General features: G+C 51.0%; 1 protein-coding gene across 6 annotated transcripts in view; it reads left to right on the top strand.

The window, feature by feature from the left end:
• Positions 1-19,235, top strand: part of ERI3 (ERI1 exoribonuclease family member 3) — a 126,355-nt gene that overhangs the window by 48,280 nt on the left and 58,840 nt on the right. For all 6 annotated transcript variants that reach the window (XM_044914006.1, XM_021683829.1, XM_021683828.1 and 3 more), the window contains one exon: positions 18,304-18,376. In XM_044914006.1, coding sequence (XP_044769941.1) covers positions 18,304-18,376 — 73 coding nt within the window. The remainder of the gene's footprint in view (positions 1-18,303; positions 18,377-19,235) is intronic.

The raw sequence follows: 19,235 nt of genomic DNA, 5'->3' as shown, positions 1-19,235 counted from the left end.
CCCAGGCGCCCCCTCATGATCCTTCTTAATGTCAATTTCTAGGTGCCTTCCTGTGTGTTTCTGGAGCACATGTACTTATTTATACATGAAATTGTATTGTGTCTGCCTCTACTTATCTGTACCTTTCACTAGATTGTGGGCACCATTATAATCTTGGACAATGTTTGGTATGTAGTAGTTGTTCAATAAATGTTTGTTGAATAAATGACAGCTCAGTAATGGAGTGAGCCTGTGGAATCTGTACTCAGGAAGAACAACAGAGGATCGATGGAAGGTAGATTCAGGGAGAATGGAACAGAAGAGGAAATCTTGGGCCTTCCTGCACCAACCTGAGTGTGAGGGGTTGGAGAACTATGCTGCTAATGCCAGGAAGCTCCTGGATTTTCTCACTGCCAGCACGGGGTATTGGGTCCTCCCTCCATGGTGGGTACTGTGTGAGATGGCCCACAGGCCTGGGCTGTGGAGGAGTTCGGTCCTAAGAGCTGGCTGAAGGGCTCTCTGAGAGATTGTGCCTTCTAAGACTGAGGGCTGGGATTGCTCTGGAGACATTTATATCAGATAATAAAGATAGCCAGCATGTATCGAGCACTTATTACATACCAGGAGTCTTGCTGTGCTATTTACACATTATCTTACTTAATTCTATCACAATCCTGAGAATTAAATTCTTTTTATAACTTTTTTTTTTTTTAAATAAATGATGAGGAAATTAGAGTCCAGAGGGGTAAGTAATTTGTCAAGGGCACACAACCAGTTTGTGACAGGGATTTGAACCTAGACATTCTGGCCCTAGAACCCGTGTGTTTAACCACTATGCCATCTGCCCATCTGCTTCTGCCCTTCATGGCCAATGGCTTTGTGATATGGTGGGAATTCCCTTCCCTCTTACCTTGGTTTGCACTGAGTGGCAGATGTTCTCTGACACACTAGGCTGCTGGTACCCGGTCTGGTGTTGGTGGAGGTCTGGACTGTTAGGTTTATTTTGATATGGGGGCATGGTTGGCCAGGAGGTGTGGTGAGGGATGATTTCGGGCTGTCTGAGAGCCTCCTTGATGAGCTACAAATGAATGAGTCCTCAGATCTGTTTTAAGGAAACCACTGCCAGCATCATTTTGGATACCTGTCTCCTGTAGTATGTTTGGAAGCATGTGGGGGGCTCTCATCATATCACTAAGCTCATGAAAACCTTGCCCCTTGCCCATGGGTGGGCCAGTTGGTCCCAGCTCTGAGCTGCATCACCTCTGATTAGCAGTCTGCTGGGGGAAGGGGCTTGAGTAAGAACTCCCTGGCAGTCCTGACTTGTCTCATTTCCAGATACTTTTATCTGTCACTGCAAGTGCTTGGGCTCCCCTCCTGAACTAATTAAGTTTGCATGTGTTTAGACACATTGCCAAATAGGGCTTAGCAAAGCGGAACTGAGCTACATCTCTTTCCGAGTAGGGAAGGAAGGGTAAATGAATGCTCTTCCACGAGGGCCAGGGAGAAGCGTGGATGACACGGAGTGGGTGTGTGTACAGATGATAGGCAGTCTGCCCTGGCCTTCCTAGGGACGCTGCAAGCTTGCAGAGCAGCCTTCTGATTGGCTGGCAGGGGCAGGTAAGGGCCCACTCTCCAGCTCTCTTAGTGAATTGGGCCTTTTTTTTTTTTTAATTTTATTTATTGGGGCGCCTGGGTGGCTCAGTTGTTAAGCGTCTGCCTTCAGCTCAGGTCATGATCCCAGGGTCCTGGGATCAAGCCCTGCATCGGGCACCCTGCTTGGCCAGAAGCCTGCTTTTCCCTCTCCCACTCCCCCTGCTTGTGTTCTGTCTCTCATTGTGTCTCTCTCTGTCAACAAAATCTTTTAAGATTTTATTTATTTATTTGACAGAGAGAGTGAGCATGAGCAGGGGGAGGGGGAGAAGCAGGCTCCCTATTGAGCAAGGAGCCCAATGCAGGACTTGATCCCAGGACTCTGGGATCAGACCCGAGCCAAAGGCAGACACTTAACGACTGAGCCACCCAGGTGCCCCTGATTTGGGCATTCTAAGAGGGCTAAGAATGCGGAGAGGATAGGCTCTGATGTGTGATTTTTATCCCAAGCACAAGCAACACTGAATGTCAAATTCAGTGGGATTTACAGGGGGAATTTGTAGGGCTGTGTGCTGTTTGCTGCCAACCTGAACCTACCCAGCCCCCAGGTTTAAAACCACCTGTGTGAATAGCAGCGTGCAGGGTAGCCTTCTTTCTAAGTCTCTGAAAAGTATGCTGGAAATGTGGATACCTTTTGCCCAGAAGACCCCAGGTCCCCCTGCTCAGTCTTGTGATCCCTATGAGATGGCCTCAGAGGAAGGTGGAGAGGAGTAGTATTGTATAGAATCTCCCTACCGTAGAGGCTCACTATGGTGAGGTGATAGCCGACAGCATGTTTTTGTGTCAGACCAATGCCTGTCTTTTCCCTAGTGCTGGGTGGCCTGAGGTCTGAGATGCCCTGTGGCATAATGTTCTTGGATCCTGCCCAGACAGCAGATAAGGGGGCATTACTATGTTGTGCACTCCTCCTCTGAAGTAGGGAGGGGGGAGGGTATTTCCTACACAAAGTAGTTAGGAAAGCCAGCCACCAGCCGCCAGCCATGGGCAGTCCTATAGCTCGGAGGCCAGTGTGTCAGCTTCCTGGCCATGAAGAGGCTCTCAGTGGGCAAGACTGGCTCAGAGTCAGGCCAGGCTCCCAGTGCATATTGAGTGTGTGTGGCGGGTGGGGAGGGGGTTCTGGAGGTTGTATAGGAATTCTGGGCCTTCGAGCTGTAGCCTAAGCCCAGAGAGAACAAGAACCAGACCTTCTGCCCTCCCTTCAGCTTCCCTAGAGCCCTCTCGTCAGCAGAGGTGCATCGGGTTAGCCCCAAGAAGGCAGCTTGAGTTGATGGGGTCATGTTTCAGCTGCAGCTAATCCAAGTCACTCGATATAAATCTCTCCCCGCTGCCTCTCCCCTCCCTCCCATCCCCAACCCACAGACAGGGAAATGAATCCTGGCCCTCGCCCTGAATACATCATGGCAGGCCTGCCTCTAATGAGAGAGGGCCATTCATTGTAGGGTGAAGCTCCCTGCAGAGCCTGGGATGCCATTAATTAAGGAAGAGCCACCTGAAGCCAGTCGTGCGGTGCAGCCTGCCACGCTCAGATGGAGTGGCGGTGGGGTAGCCTCGTTAGCCTGACAGCTCCTTGGGCCGAGAGTTCTTGGGCTCTGAGGAGCGAGGGGTGCCCCGCCTCCCCCAAGAGCTTGCAGGCCTCTGGGGCCAGCCTACTCACAGACACATGAGAGTTCCCTCTGGCACATGTCTTGGTGCCTAGTACTAGGAGTAAAGGGGCTCCTGAGTGTGGGCTTAGTGGGATTATCCCATTTCCTCTGGGCAGGCCCTAGGGCAGGAGCAGGTTTCTGTGGAGTCCACGGGGACTCCTAGGTCCCTGCCTGAGCCCCCTTTCCATTCTTCTCCATGTGGTCCTGGAGCTGCAGGTCAACAGGCAGCTCAGCCTGTGTCCTTAACTCAGAGCCTGGGAGTTTGGGGCAGTTGGTCTGCTCTGGAAGGACTTTGGACCTGGAGGGGCACTGGGGAGAAGCTCTGTTGTCTGATCAGTAAGTTCGGCCCCTCCTTGGCAAGCAGAGCCTCTGGTGATCCACTTTCTGGGCACTTTTAGGCTGAGTGGTGGGACTCTAATGTTGGCCTCATCTCCTCATCCACTAGGAAGGTGAAAGAAGGTTTAAAGCACTCTAGTGATTTTTTTTGGAACCCCTGAAATGGAAGTTCTGCTTATTTAAAATCCTGATAAAAGATAAAGACATTTGTGTCGTAGCTGATAAGGCTTTGAGATGTGTGTGGTGGTGGGAGCCTCATGCGTTAGCCTGCTACAGAGCCGCTGACTGGATGGCTCTTTACTGCTTCACTGGGCCTGAGGCAAGTGCTGCTGCCTAAGTACTGGCCCCCACAGTTATGCTCCCCTTGACCATCTGTGAGGGTCTTATCACCTTCTCCTTGCTGGCAGCAGGGGCTGTAGGCCTTGAGACCTTTGCATAGCCCAGAGTTGGGGTAGCTCAGCCAGTGTCTGCCCTGCTTGTCAGGAAGAAATTGGTCCTGTGGCTCTTTGAGACTGTCTCTGGAAGTCTGGTTCTATGCTTTGTGGCAGTATCTGCCAGTCTGACAGGCTGCATCAGAGAGCCTCAGAACCAGCTGGGGCCATGGCTTGACCGTATATTCCATCTCTGCTTCCCCACAGCTCACCTGGGACGGCATAGAGGCTGTTACTACCTCCTAGGCCTGGCACTCGGGCTGCACTTCTTTGTGTTTTGAATATTTCTGGACCTTCCCAGGCCTTGGCCATTTGTTTGGGCTCCTCTGTCCTCTGGCAACTAGAGAGTGAAGGCTGGAGGGCTTGTCCCCTGAACGCCCAAGGAGAAGGAGACACTGTTGCTCCTGGAAAATGTTTTACTTTGGGTGAGATATTTCTGTGTTTTTTTTTTTTTTAAAAAACTCTGTGTGACTCTTGAGACCTAACCCTTTTTTTTTCTATTATTTTTAGAAATCTTGGTATGAAATAGGCACAGTAGGGTACATAAAGCATACAGACGTGAAATGTACAGCTCCATATGTTTTTATGCAAGTACGTACCTGTGCAGCCACCACCCAGATCGAGATAAAAAACCTTTTCCATCGTCCTAGAGATCCTCTTGTGCCCCTTCTCAGTCAGTAATGCTCCCCGTCTGTCAGGTAACCACTGTTCTGACTTCTTTTACTTTTGGTTCGTTTTGCCTGTTCTTGACTTCCAATAAGTAGAATCATACAAAACGTACCCTTCTATGTCTGACTTCCTTTGCTCAACATAACATATGAGAGAGTCTTCCATGGTTGTTGTATATATTAGTAGTTCAGCCTTTTCATTGCCGTATAGTGTTCCATTGTATTTCTATGCTGTACTTTATTCTTTTGTTGGACTACATAGCTTCTTTAGCCCTTTGGTACATGGTTGTCGAATGAGCATGTGAATGTTCAGTCTGGTATGAGAATCTCCCGAGGCCTATCAGCTTGCCCAAATTTCCCTCATACTTTAAAACCTAACCCCAGTCCTTTGGATATGTGGCCTCCCTATCTCTTCTGGAATCTGCGCTGGCTTCCCTATTCTCTGAGGGAGAGGCTGGCCCCAGGCCTGTGGAAGTGGCCTTTGAGCCATACTGACCCATTTAGTTATTCTTTCAGCAGATGATTAAATACCCACTCTGTCTCACACTATGCTACGTATTGAGGATATAGCAGTGAGCAAAGAGAGAAAACTTCTAAAACATTCTGCCTTCATAGAGTTTACTTTCCAGTGCATGCAGCCAGCACTGCCCTCTGCCCTTTGGACCCTGGTGCCAGAAGAATCTTGGTTTTGCCCAGGCTCCTCTATCCTGTGGGGTTCCATGGGAGCTGGGGGGCAATGGCCCTTGCCACCTTGACAAGGCCTCTGTAGGGCCTGTGGGCTTTTGTCTCCCTCTCCTGCTGCTGCTGCTTGGCAGGGAAGGGGTTTCTCAGTATTGGTGCTTCCCTTCCACTGTCCAGGAGTCTGATTCCCTCCGTGAGAGGAGAGAATTAATCTCCCAACTTTCCATGCCTGTAAGGTGAGTGACCTCTGTTTTGTCAGCGCTTGCCAATCTGTCCTCTAATGCCCAGCCAGGGTAATGGAGACATTACTCTGTGCTAAAGCAAACCACCAGTTCTCCTTGTGCGGATACTGGACCAATCCAGGCACTGGGAACGACGGGGCAGTCTGTGGGGATCTCTTCACAGGTGTCCAGGCGTCTGGAGACTACAGGGGCATTGACACCGGAGCAGCTTTGGTCCTGAACTGTGGTTGGCATATTCAACAGGGAAGATGCCCTGCCATCATATTCTCTTTAACCACCATCCATGCCAGTGGGGCAGCTGCTTCAGTTCGGTCTGAAATAGGTTCCCTGTGTTGGGCTCCCGAGAGCCCCTGAGAGGCTACAAACACCCCAGTGAGGAAGAGGAGTCAGGAAGCAGGGGTCTTGGAAGATGAAGGCTCGGGAACTCGAGGATGCAGCTGGTATAGTGGCCTGTGCCTGAATGATCTGTGGACTTTGGGGGCTTAGCTCAGTAGGGCTTGGGAAAGATGGCTGTGAGTGGGTGGGATAAATTTTCAGTGTCCCTGGCTAAAGGGTGACATACTCAGACTTGATAGTTCTGTAAAACTGTTTCTTCCAAAGCCTGCAAGGATGTTGGTTTGGGGAAGAAAGCCAGCCAGCCCAGAGAATCCCGGGAGCCTGACAGGCCTTTTTCTCTGCGATTCTTTCTTGCAGGCAGCCCGAGGCAGCCTGTCTCTTTGTTAACAGAGTGACAGCAGTGTGACACCATGGAAATAATTACTAACAAATCACGGTGCTGACTGCAAACAGCTCTCTGTCTTCAGAGGCATGTCAGGGTGCATTAGAGCAGGACTGGAGGAGCGGCACATGTGGGGGCCGAGGCGCAGCCCGCACTCAGACGCTTTCCTCTTCTTCCCCCAGCCTGACCCCTTTCTGCTATGGCTGACTCTCCTGCTGGTGGCCTTTTCCTAGAGGTCAGCTGAGGAACCAGCTGGATGAATGACATGTGGCTAGTCCCACTTCCTCTGGGCAGGTAGCTAGGGTTCCCATCTTTGTAAGGAACACCTGGGTAGTGGTGAGATCCAGGAGTTTTTCAATTATGAAGCCCCCAAGAGATGGAGGGATGCACCATTTCTGATTTACTCTACTAGTTAGGGCCAGCTTCACCTGCCAGTGGTCTTGGGGTGATGGGAAATATTTGCTGTAGCTGGACCCAGAATGTGGAGGAAGCCTTGCATCTCAGTGTTGGCTCAGCTCCCTTCCCCACAGCCCTGGTTTCTTCAATTGCCATAGTCAATTTTTGGTAAGTCCATTCCCTCTTGGTTAGCAGAGTGATTGCTCTGACTGTCAGGGCTGTAAATAATGTTCCTGGTGTGTGTGGCTGGAGGCAGCCGTGTCGGGTGGGGAACAGAGTGGAAGGAGGAGCAGCACTCTGAGGGCTCCCTCGCTCTCCCCCCTCCCCTCTCATACAATATTTATCCAGGGATGGGAGTCAGATGCAGCGACCTCAGGGGTCACCCAGTTAAATAGCTTCTGAACCTCCCTGCATTCTAATTGCTGCAGTTGTCCTTTGCTCTGGAGACTTCTCCTCCCCATTGTCTGCTGAGGCACACACTAATGGCTCTCTTCCCTGGCCCTGCTGGGAGGCATATGGGGGGGAGGGGGCGTTCGAGGGAGAGGGCTCATTGCTACCTTCCTTTCCCCGGGGATAAGGGAATCTAGGGCCTATTAACAAGTGGCTTTAGCTAGGAGGAGCACAGACCCCTGCCTCCCTCCTGCCCCTTCCCCAGAGCTGGCTGGAGAAGGAGGCCAGGCAGTGGATTTGGTTTATGGGGCCAAGGGGCTTCACCCATTTCCAGTGCTATAAGCAGAATTGTGGGACTAGTGACCCTTCTACAAGGTGGCAGACCCTTGAGTACTCAGGTGATGAGCATCATCTTATGTTTCCAGGGATGGTCCCACATTCAGGGTTTGGAAACCTCTAATGAGTGATATTTCCGGTTGGAATGTCTGCATTTTGCCCAAAGTCTCTTTGGTTCCCCCAGAGGTCGGTTTGGGTGATTGATGATGGTAGCAGCTGTACCCCACTTGGTGATTTTAAGAGTGGCATATGCCGTGTGTCTTCACTAGGACCTTTGTGAATGTCATCCTCCACTGTAGCTCTTTTCTTTCAAGAAGTCTTTTGGAAACTACCCCTGAAGGTGCTGACCACTGTGTGCGCTGCAAGTGCTGGTGTTCCCAGCAGTAGCCCCGAGTCAGCCCCCTGAGTGAGCCCCCGCAGAGAGAAGTCCTGTGCTGGGGGCTGTCAGGAGCATAGGTGGTTGGGACGGCAAGCAGCATGAGCGAAACTAACTACAAGCTGAGTGAGGTGGAGGATGAGAACTTAGAAGATACAGAACAAACGCCATGAGAGCCCAGAGGTGCACAGTAGAGAGACTGAATGGGTAGTATTTTTTAGCAGGGAACTTTTTTAAAAAACCAAATATTAAAGAAATCCCAGTATCACAAAGTATATAAAAGTTGAGCTGCTCTGGTTGAAGCTGGGGCAGGGCCCTGCCATTCTTCCTCCAGTTCACAAAGTAGCCTCATGTCCCTTCTAGAATCCTAGAACCCCACTGAGCACAGTTTAAAAACCACGAGCCTATTCTAATGCCCACCTGGAAGTGTGACTCTGTGTAAGCCAAGTGCTTAACATGTTTTGAGGGAGTCAAGGGAGCTGGGATCAGGGCAGCGAGATCAGCCAGAGGGTGAGGGGAACAGCTCTGTCCTTGAGTATATCGGAGCAGAGATCAGTCTACATCCCGGAACCTGACCGCTTGCAGCATGCCTCTCCATGGAGCCTCCAGAGGGCATTGTAGGCCACACAAAAGCAGCCCAGGCAAAGGGTCAAGATGGCCACAGGCCAGGTGGAGACTGTAGTGGGGGACAACTGAGATATCTTGGAAACAGCTCAGACTGCTAAGGAGCTCTTGATTTCCTTGGCCAAAAAGAAGAGCTCATCAGCTGAGATACTGACCAAAGTGCCCTGGAAACCTCTTGTCACCCGCTTCCCCTCCTGCCTCTACCCTCCTCCCTGCCGCCTGCTGAGGCCTCTGCCATTCCATCTGGGAACGAGCTCTAGCCAGGACCTGGTGGCAGCCCTGACACTTCCCACAGTCACAAGAGGTGTGGCACCGTGCCCTTTCCTTGGGGGAATTGGCCTTGGGGAGAGCCTGGAGAGACACTTGTCTTACTGTTTCACTGGAGAGGGGCTGGGGAGATAGAAGGTCTTTGACTTCCTGAACTATTTGTGGCACAGGGGAAGTGCATGTTATACTTAATGTACATCGTAAACACCACAGGGTGCTTGTGGCACCTGTGTGCTTCTTGTGGTCATTTTTGTGGGCTCCGTGTGGGAGAAATGGTAGGCAAGTGGGCCGGCAAGCAGTGGAGCAGGGAGGTGCCGTTCACCTATCAGTGCCTTTCGGAGGCTTTGAGCAACTGCTTGGCAATGGGGATTTGAAGTTGGTTTTCTAAGGGACGACCGGCAGCCTGGCCTATGGGGCGTCCCTCTGCTCTGCCTGTGTTCTGGTTTCTGTTTGGGAACTCTCCAGAGCAGCATGTCTGGGAACACTTCCAGCTGTGCCGCCAGACCCAGACGCAGGTGACGGCCTTTCGTCTGTACCATAGGGAAACCAAGAGGAAATTAAATGTCATTTGCCCCCTGCACAGCAGGTCGCTGCCAGATCAGACACTGCTGCTCAGAGCTGTGTGGAGGGTACCCGAGGGAAGGCTTCTGCCTGCAGCCATGCCCTCTGAGCTGTGGAGACTCCCAGGTGATGGCCTGGCTCACTCCCAGGGCTTTCTCTGCCAGGCCGGGTTCACCCTGGCCTGGAGCCCAGCCCTGTGCTACATGGCAGCTGTGGCCTATACCAGGCCAAAGGTGTGTGTGTACCAGTGGGAGGGAATGGAGGGGATGGGCAGGACCTGGGAGTAGAGGACACACAGGAGGCCATGAGGTGATCAGCCCTTCCTCAGAGAAGCTGCATGGTGCTGTGGAAAGAGATGGGCCTTTAGAATTAAGAGACCTGGGTTCGAGTCCTGACTCCACTACTTACTAGTTGTAGGATCTTGGGAAAGTCACATTCCCACTCAACTCCACATCCTCATCTGTAAAATGGAGATTATGGTAAGCTCTGGCTCCTGCTACTTGTGGGGGAAGTACTTCCTGTTGGGACTGGTGCCAGAGTTTCCTCCCCCTACCTCCCCTAGATCTGGAAGGGAGCCTCTGGAGTCCCTTGCCCATGGGCCTCCCTGTGAAGTAAGTTGGCTGAAGTGGGTGGGGAGGGGGGTAGACAGTAAGTCTGGCCTGGAAGGCATAGCCGGTGATCTCCCCCCACCTGAGGCCTTTCCTTCCCGTCCTGGTCCTCTCAGTTAGGCAGCCCAAGGCCTTTACAAGGTGAGCATGGGTCATGGTGGTCACCCTCCCAATTGCAGGGCTCAGCTGGCCCCCTCCAGCCTCACACTTGGCATTCTCCTTCTGTTGGGAGGACCTTAGGGCTTGTCCCCACCCCTCCCTTGCCTTGAAGTCCTAGCAGTGGGCTGTAGTTCTCGGCTCTGCAGTGACATTTATTAACAGGGCTTTGGGAAAAGATGTTTTAATACTGCGAGGTTCTCCCTAGAAAACTCCCCCCCCCCCCCCTCCCCCCCCCCCCCCCCCCCAATCTGAAGCATGGCTGCTGGTGGTGAAATTCATTAGTGTTCCCTGACAGGCAGTGGCGACAGAGGCGCTCGCTGTCTGCTTCCCGCTCCCTCGCTCTCATGCTCCTGCTTCACGCACACTGATATTTAAAGCTGATGGGCTGCTTATAGACTTCTTGTACCATGACAAGTTTGGGGAGGGGGTAGGGGAGGAAGAGACAGACAAGGAGCCAGCTGTCACGCTGGTATTTCAAACAGTACTCTCTCCTGACCCTTTGCAGGCTCCAGCAAGTGTATCATCTTTCTGAAGCCTGTGGTTGGAATTGTAACCTGCAGCTGTCCCAGAGGATGGGGGCAAGTGTGGGAGCAAAGTGGGCTGAGAAGTCGGCACTCTCCCAGGGCTGTGGGCAGGCGGAGAGGAATGAATGGAGGGACAGAGAGAGAGAGAGAGAGAGTGTGTGTTCTAACAGAGGGGACTGAAGCAGAGAGAGAGAGAGAGAGAGTGTGTTCTAACAGAGGGGACTGAAGCAGAGTGTTTGTACGTGCTCCCCAGCAGTGCTCTCCCATCACCAGAAATAGGATGGCCCTTTCTGTCGTCTTTCCTGGAGTGATCATTATGTTTCATGCTGTGATTATCTTCTGGGTGGTCTTGGAAGCTCCCTGAGTCTAGGAATCAGGTTTGATTGGCATCTGCCCTTGAGGGTCCTGGGTCTCAGTGATACCCTTAAGTCTGTGGTAGCAGTTGAGGTAGAATGTTCTCCCATTTTGTGTCTAGACTGGGCCCGTGATTTTTGTTCCCTCCTATTTGTATGCTGATTCTTTAGATTTGGAGAATGAGTTCCAAGGTGCCTCCTCCATTCACAACTCCTCCTATCATCCCCAGGCTTCGGAATTCATTTTTTGCCATTGTTCAGTGGTTTTAGAATTTACCCCTTTCTGTGTCATCCCTAGCAAAGCTTCTCCAGTGTATTTTTCCTGAGTGAGGCGCTGTCTTAAGGCAGGTGGCCCGGAAGCCTCTCCAAAGGCTGTTGCAGGTTTGGTCACAGCTGACCTCCTTATAGCCATACTCCCTTCTACGCGTGCTTATGTAGGAATGTGTTTCCCTTGGCTGGCTCCTACAACCTTCATAGAGTAGCGCATGGAGGTGACGTAACTTGCTCAAGGACACGTGGGCACTTGACCAAGTTGTCTCTTAGTGCGGCAGAGCCGTATGCTGGGTGGGGGTTATATTGACGCTCCCTCCCCCGCGCCCCCCTCTAGCTCCGGGACTGCAGTGGGGGAGCCATTGAAGAATGGGCCTGACTCCTCTATTCCTGCCTCTTTTAGCCTTGGCATTGCCATCAGTGCTGCCATTTGGCTTCCTCAATTTCAGCACAACCCTGTGTGTGTGTGTGTGTGTCTTATCTGTTTGGGGGAGGCAGAGAAGGGTTACTGGATACCCCTCTAAAAGCACCTTGGACATGGGGTAGAGAGTGGAGCCAGAATGCTTCTTCTGTCTGTAGACTGCCCAGGATCATCTTTAATGTGATCATCTACACACCGCCCTCCCCCCCCCGCTGGCTAACCCCCCATCCTTCACCCCACCCTGCACTTTATCCTGTAGGCTTCTAGGAGGGGTTGCTGGCATGGGGCCGCTGTCTTGGGCAGCACCTTTGTCTGCCTTCCTGACCTTGCTGATCCCTGCATGGTCTGGAAGCACTGAGAGCTCAGCCTGCCAGGGGTGGCCCAAGGCCATGTCTTCTGCCGTGGTGCATCTCACAGGTGAGACGGAAACTAACCGGCTTTGATAAGTAGGAGGCTCCAGCATTAATTTTTTATACACCAGCGGTGGCCAAGTAAGTGAATTCAATTATGAATCTGCTTTCTGTCCACCCTCCTCCCCCCAATGTGGTGGTTCAGAGCAGAGACTAAGGAACCTGTTGAAATGAGAAACCCCTATTTCCTGGCTTGACCCCCTCACTAATTCGGGTTAAATTGCTACACTATTGCAGTGGTGACACATTGTGCCTGCCTCTGTTTGTACAAGAGGATGCGGTGGGGGAGGAAGGACCAATTTGCACCGAGATAAAGGTGTCGCAGCAGATAACTAACATCCCAGCCTTGTGCCCACTCTCATTGTAGCTCAATTTGCTCTGTGTGGAAGCCCAGCCTTCCCCTCTTTCTTCCTTCCCTCCCCTTGCTCATATTTTACCTCAGTGCCACAGGGTAATGATGCCCTGCGTAGTGGGGGAGGAGATAGGCACCTCTGGCTGACAGCCCTTCCCGATAACCAAATTCCAGCCCATTCATCACTAGCTACTCTCCTCAACTTGAGGAAAAGTGATCGTGAAAGGTGGGCCGTTTATCACCCAGGGTCTGTTTATCTCCTCTGGTGGTGGTGGGGAATGGAAACAGGAGACAAAGAGCTGTGTCCCTAGCTAAGTGCTGCCTCAGCTGGGATAGCCTGCCCATGCTGGATGCAGAGTCGTCACGCCGGCTGTGAAGGCTCTGACTGGGTGCATCTCCCAGACTGGGATCCAGTGGGAATGGGATCTTTCCCGAGGCCTCGGAGACATGGCAGTTCTGAAACACAGGATAGTGACAACATTCCGTGGGCACGTTTGTATCAGAATGAGCAAGTGTAGAGACCCTACGTGGAAACAAGTCCCACTCCCCCTCATAGGTGTCCCTTTGGCAGGAGCATCCAGCTGGCTGATTGGTTGGGTCTGTTGGCCTACTCCTTGCCCAGGCTGGGCCTTCTGGCCCTCCATGGCACAACAGTGACTTGGGAGAAGGCTGAGCCTTTCTCCCTACTCTTCCCTTTGCTCCTTAATACTTCCCCATTTCTGCATATCAGATGGGACAAAATAGTTTGCCCTTGCGGGTGGGCAGTATGTGTCTCCTTGAGCTTTTGGACACCAGGACTGACAGCCTACATTACTTCAAGATCTGGGTCTCACGGCCTTCCCAGAGAGGCAGAAAGGAATCATATACGGCTCCAGATCTGGCTGGCCTCCTGCTCTTTAAGGGCTCAAGTCTGCTTAAAGTGAGAGTGTCCTGTATCTCCCTGATTTGGAGTTGCCCTTAAGACTTAGAGAGAATGAGAAAAGCACAAAAGGGATTGCATGCATAACCTTTCCCAGCGCTGGTGCCTGCGCTCCTCCTGGTCCTGGCTGTTGGTGTCTGCCAGTCTATCTGTCAGACCTCCATGGATGCTGCTGGCCTCCTCAACTCAAGTCTAGCAGTTCTAGCAGAGCCCCCCAGATCTGCGTCACCTAATCTTCAAAGCTGAGCTCCTGTTCACAATGGCTTCATCCTGCCCCTACCCATTAGCAAGGGTGGTGTTCCCTTAATGAGCTAGTCCCCTGCCTTGGCTGGCGCCGAGCTGGTCACACCTGTTTGCCATCAGGGCTGTCTGGGCCCAGCCCCAGCACTGGGCTGCAGGTGGTGGGGCTGGATGAGGGGTGTGTGGGGAGGGCCGGGTTCCTTATGCTTTGTGCCCTACGCTTGTTGGAGGGGGCAGTTTCTTGTATCCCTCCTCCTCCCACACTGTTCTTTCTAAGTGGGGGAGGGCTCTCTCCTTTCTTTTTTGTTATTTGGAAGGAGTAATAAGGGAACTTGAGGAATACCCCATCTTTTCTAACTCCCGCCTGGAGTTAGAAGTAGTGAGGAGCTAGTCAGGCATCTTTGAGGAGGGTTTGATGTTCTATGCTGATGACCCTAGGGCCCAGTGTGATAGGAGCAGCGTCACATGGTAAACGCTGAAGGCGGAGTCCCTCTCCAGCCCTCGGCCCCCAGTATTTGGAAAGCGATTGTAATCCCTCAGTTTAGAGCCCACGCAAGACTGGGGGGCCCTTCCTTAAAGGGGGCCCCTTGCATTCATGAAGCTGAAGGAAGTTTTGATTTGGTTGAAAAAATCTCATTCCTTTTTATGGCCTGGACATAATTGGCTCTTTCCTATTGGCCATCAGTGATGTCATTCCGACCCTCATAAAGAAGGGGAAATCACACCTGTGGACTTGGTGCATAAAATTTCATTGGGCAGCAGTAATAAGCATGGCCAGATGATGTTTGGGCAGTTGAGGAGCTCTGTGCCCAGTGATTCCAGCTGCACGGAGACCTGGGCACCATAAACCTGCCTGCACGTTCATGCCCGCAGGCTAGTCCAGGGCCCACTGCCAGTGGCTCTTTTCCTGGGATCAGTATCTGGTAGGAACTCACGGCCTTCAGACCCTTTGTGTCAGGGGGACTTTTGCCCTCTTCCTTTCCAAATTGGTGGAACCATGTACTCCCTGGTACTCACGGACCCTAGCCTTAGGCTCCTAAGAACCCTGGAGCCAGGTGAGACCTTGAGCAGTAACCACCATGCTTACCATGCTACCTGCCTCTCTAAGGCCCCAGCCCTTGCCTTCCCAGGGACTGTAAAGAACTCCGAGTGCCTGTGCATGACTGATGCCTTGCGCAGTCAGAAGGCTGAGATCCTACTTCTCGTTCTCCCCTTGGCTTGTTGTGTGATCGAGCAAATCCTTTTTCTTCTCTGGGCATCACTTTCCTGTTTTATGTAGGGGATGACAACTACTCTGACCTACCTTTCTCATAGTTTCTCTTGGTGCTCTCTGAGCTGGGGAGGGTTCTGTCATAGAAATGTGTAGCTGTCTTCCCATGAGGCACCTGGAAGTTCAAGTTCTGGCATTTGGCTCTGTGTCTCTTGTGAAGATGGGCCTGGACCCTGCCGCATCTCGACTGCTTGTGTCATGGAGTCACAGGGCTAGGACCAGCCGCAGACTGGAGGACTCAGCAACCTGAATGCCTGTGAGTCTGCAAACTGCATGTGTACCTGCAAGTCCTGGAGCCTAAGTGAGAATTATAGTCCCGCCCTCCTCTGCTTCAGTCAGCCACGGGGTCCAGATAGCACTCAGGGCTGCTGCTGAGCTGTGTCTGAGGCTGACCAACCGGCCTGATGGTCTGTCTAGTCTGTCTTTGGTGTGGCCCCTCTGATATAGGTCTTCCTCCGAGAGGATCAGGTAGGATTTTACTGTGCCAGACCCTTCCTACCTGGGTAGAAATGTCTACCTTGGAAATCTTGCTGAAGAGGGAGCCGCCACCCCCTTGCCCTGTGCCCCCGATCAGAGTTGGCCACAGCCAATAGGACTTCTGGTCCGTGTCATCTAGAAGAAACTGGGAATGGCTAAGGGAGAATATGGTAGGTGGCCCAGGACCCCTGCCTTTTGCTGGCCGGTCCCCCTGACCTGTTTCTTTGCGGATTCTGCTGCTTCTGGTGGCCCCTTCACTCACAGACCTTAATGTGGTTTTTCAACAATAGCTGAGCTCAGCAAGCATTTTCACAAATAACAAGGATAGGGAACATGAAAGAAAAATGGAAGGAAATAAAGTTATCCAAACAATACAGTTCTCCTTAAGCAACCACATTGTAGCTCCTAAGGCTGTCTTTCAGCCTTCAAAACCTTGCCTAGTATCCTTATATTCTTGGTCCTTGGTTCCCTCATGGGGACGTGTTACCTGGATACTCCTTCATCGTGGTCTCAGCCAGAACTTCCCTTCTGGGAAATTGACTGGTTGTAATTAATGTCCCTGTGCCACCTGAATATTTGAGAGGAACCTCCCCTTCAAGTAAGATATCTCAGGTCTTAGAAAAGTAAATTCTTAGTGTACTGCCTGAAACATGGGAATCATTTTCCTCTCAGTGTCTGCCAAATAATGGAGTAATGAAGGGGAGGCTGGACTGCCCTGGAACTTTCTGGGGTGGAACCAGTCATCTTAACTGGATTCTTACTACCAGACTTCCTCAAAAAGGAGTTTATACTGTGGTCTCCACTTTCTTATCTCTTACTCAGTTTGACACATTGCATGCTGCCCTCTGCTCCCACCAACCCACTGATGCCAAATTCATTGGGTTTTTCTCAGCTGTCATTTTGCTTGACCACTCCGTGGCATTTGACACTAATGACCTGTAATTTAAGCTCAAAAATCAGTTGTATATATTCCAGAAAGGGGAAGTGTGCTTTTAGGTTGTTTAGGTTGACCACAGGTTGATATAAAGTGAGGTCAAAAGAGCATGAGTGACTCTGGGTATCTGATACCCTGAAAAAGGTCCAGGAGCTCTGTCCTCTAGGAATGAGGGTAGGTTGGGTGAGTCCTGACTCATGGTACATTATCTCCTGTGGAATTCTGGAAGGAGATGAGAAGGGACCTCTGGGGAAAGCTTCCTGGACCCTCAGATCTTGGGAGTATTCTGTAAGGAAGAGATGGAAGTCTCACTGTCTAGTTTCTAAAGACTCATAGAGAGACAGATTTTAGTTTAGTATTAAGAAAGGATATTCTAGAATTGAAGGAGTCCAAAACTAGGGCTGATTGCCACATAAAGTAGTGAGTTCCATGTGTGTGGCGATGGTCTTCTAGGGTGACCTGATTTCATTTTCGCTCAGTAACACTTCCGAGACATTAGCCTGGGCCTTCTGCTCATCTCATTCCATACTCTTCCCTGTTGATCTACTCTCATGGCTTTAATTTCATTTAAATTACATTAATGATTTAGCAGTTTATATCTCCAGTCCAGACCTCTGCTCAAAACTGGATATGCAGCCACCTCTGTAGATATCATTCCCCTGCCACATGTCTCCTAGGCACTTTGAACTTAGCAGACATTGAGTGCCCACCATGTGCCATGCATGTATGTAAAACTGCATTCCCAAACTTGTGCCTCTGTCCAGTGGTGCACCAGGGGTGAGGCAGTGAGCAGTCCACTGTGATTTGGGCAGAGAATTTAAAAAGTCATAAAATTGACTAAATACTGTTTTGCTCTGGGTGTCCGATATCCTCTCGGTGCCCCTGCCTCCCTCTCTGTGTCTGACTCAGGGAGTAACATGAAGCTAGCCAAGCCACAAACCTTTGAATTGGGCTCTACCGCTTCCTCTCATTGGACGCCCCCCCATCCCATTTGGTTGCCAGGGCCTCCTTCACATCTCATGTCTGTTCCTTGCTTGTTATTTCTACAGCCTTTGTCTAGCTCTGGACTACTACCCAGCTTTTTCAGGGTATTGTTTTTGTCGTCCCCAGATAAATCTTTGTAAATCACAACTCTTCAGAGGCTCTCCATTGCCTATGGCCAAGCTCTTCTCTTAGCAAGAAAGTTCTATGTTCTTTCCCAGCTACTATTTCTGGTATTTTCCTCCATTTTTCATGTATCCCAGTGCTCCAACTTAAGGCTGTTTAGTCTATTTCTTTTATTGTCCATCCCACTGAACAAATTGTGAACCCCTTGGAGGCAGGGGCTAAGTCTTAACGTTTTGAGCCCCAAGTGCCTGTCTGTTATTAAACTTCAGTAAATGTTTGGTTGAATGGATTTATGTGTGTACACATAGAGGGAAAAGACCACTTATAAATAATAAGAAAGGGCTTTTGGTTTAAATTCTGACCTCTTATCCTTTTGCATGGTCTCTTCTCTATCAGCAGAAAACCTCTTGCTAGAGACCTAAACGTGAACTGGAGCCCCTGCCCAGCTATCACCAACTCACATGCTCCTCTCTCTCTCCTCCCATCTTAGATCCCTGCCTCTCTGCTCTAACAAAACAACTACAAACTGGTGCATTGGAAAGAACGTAGGCTTTGGGGTGAGATAGACCTGGGTTCAGTTCTTGGTACTGTCAGTTTTTAGCTGTGGGACTTTCGGTGACCCCTCTGAATTTCATCTTCTCATCTGTAAAAGGTAGGCAACAATGCCTCCCAGCATCGTGCTGAGGAATCACATGCCAATGCAAGTAAGATCCTTAGCATTTTGCAGGCCATCAGAAAATAGTAGCTGCTGGTGTTAGTTCGAATAGAGGCTCCAGGTGCTCACATTTAGATCTGGAACCCAGTGTCCAGGGTGCTAGAGGTGGGGTGCCTTTCTTGGGCAGGGTGGGACCTGTGGCTAATGGGTTAGCCTTCTGAGGAGGTGTGTTTGCATTTCCTAGATTCAGACTCCATACCTGGGACATGGGTGTTCCCAACTTGTTCTCTTTTCCCTTTCTTGTAGGCTCCCAGGCCAGTGCCAGTACTTGGGCTTGCCAGTGGCGGATTACTTCAAGCAGTGGATTAATCTGAAAAAGGTACTGTGTCTGAGCACCATTCGGGTGCTTCCTCTGGGTCTCCTGTCCTCAGATCCCCTCCCCCCTTGCTTTCTTTATTCATCTCTGTTCTCTTTTTGTTGTCATCTCTTTCCTTTTCTTTTTGTTCTCTTTTCTCAACATCCCTCCTTCCTCTTCCCTAGCTAACATGCACTGGAAGGGTGTGGACCTTTCTGGGAGTGAGGAGCTGTTTGGGGATCAGGCTGCAGGGTAGAGTATAACATTATCCAATGTGGTGTCATCCAGATGTGCAGGGAAGTCCCAGTGAAGGGGACTTTCTAGGTTCTTGCTTAGAACTAAATCACTGGGCTGAGCTGCATTGTCTTTAGGAGAAATGTGGTGCTAGCTGAGCCTCTGGGAAAGTATCCTTCTTTGATGTGATCATGAGTGTGGCCTCTGACTGTCCTGAGTGGCTCTGGTATCACCCTCTGGTTGGGAGGTAGAATTGGTTCAGGCTGGCTTTGGTCCTGCCTCGCCCCAGCAGAGCCTTGCTCATGTGACAAGGACCATGGAAACTACAGCCCAATTCCCAATGAGTATGAGGAAGGAGACTGGCCCTAATGCAGCACCAAGTACCTGGGGAGTGGGTGCTGGGGCTGTGGGCTGGGAGGGACCCCATGTGGCTATGAAATTGGGGCCTGGCAGAGCATGAATTACCCAGAAAACTGTACTTTCCTAGTGTGTGCTATACGTCCTAGGTAAGCAGAAGAAAGGAGGTATAGGAATAGACTCCCAAGATAGAGATCCTTCTTATCCCTTTGTTGCGATCATTCCTCCAGGAAGCCCAGTCCGCTAGAGAGACTCACCCCCATAATTCTGATGTAAGGGCAACAGCCCTCGA

Source organism: Neomonachus schauinslandi, chromosome 4 (genome assembly GCF_002201575.2).
Source record: "Neomonachus schauinslandi chromosome 4, ASM220157v2, whole genome shotgun sequence".
In the NCBI taxonomy this organism is placed as follows: Eukaryota; Metazoa; Chordata; class Mammalia; order Carnivora; family Phocidae; genus Neomonachus; species Neomonachus schauinslandi.
The sequence above is the reverse complement of the archived record's forward strand: the minus strand, read 5'-3'. Positions and strand labels throughout refer to the sequence as shown.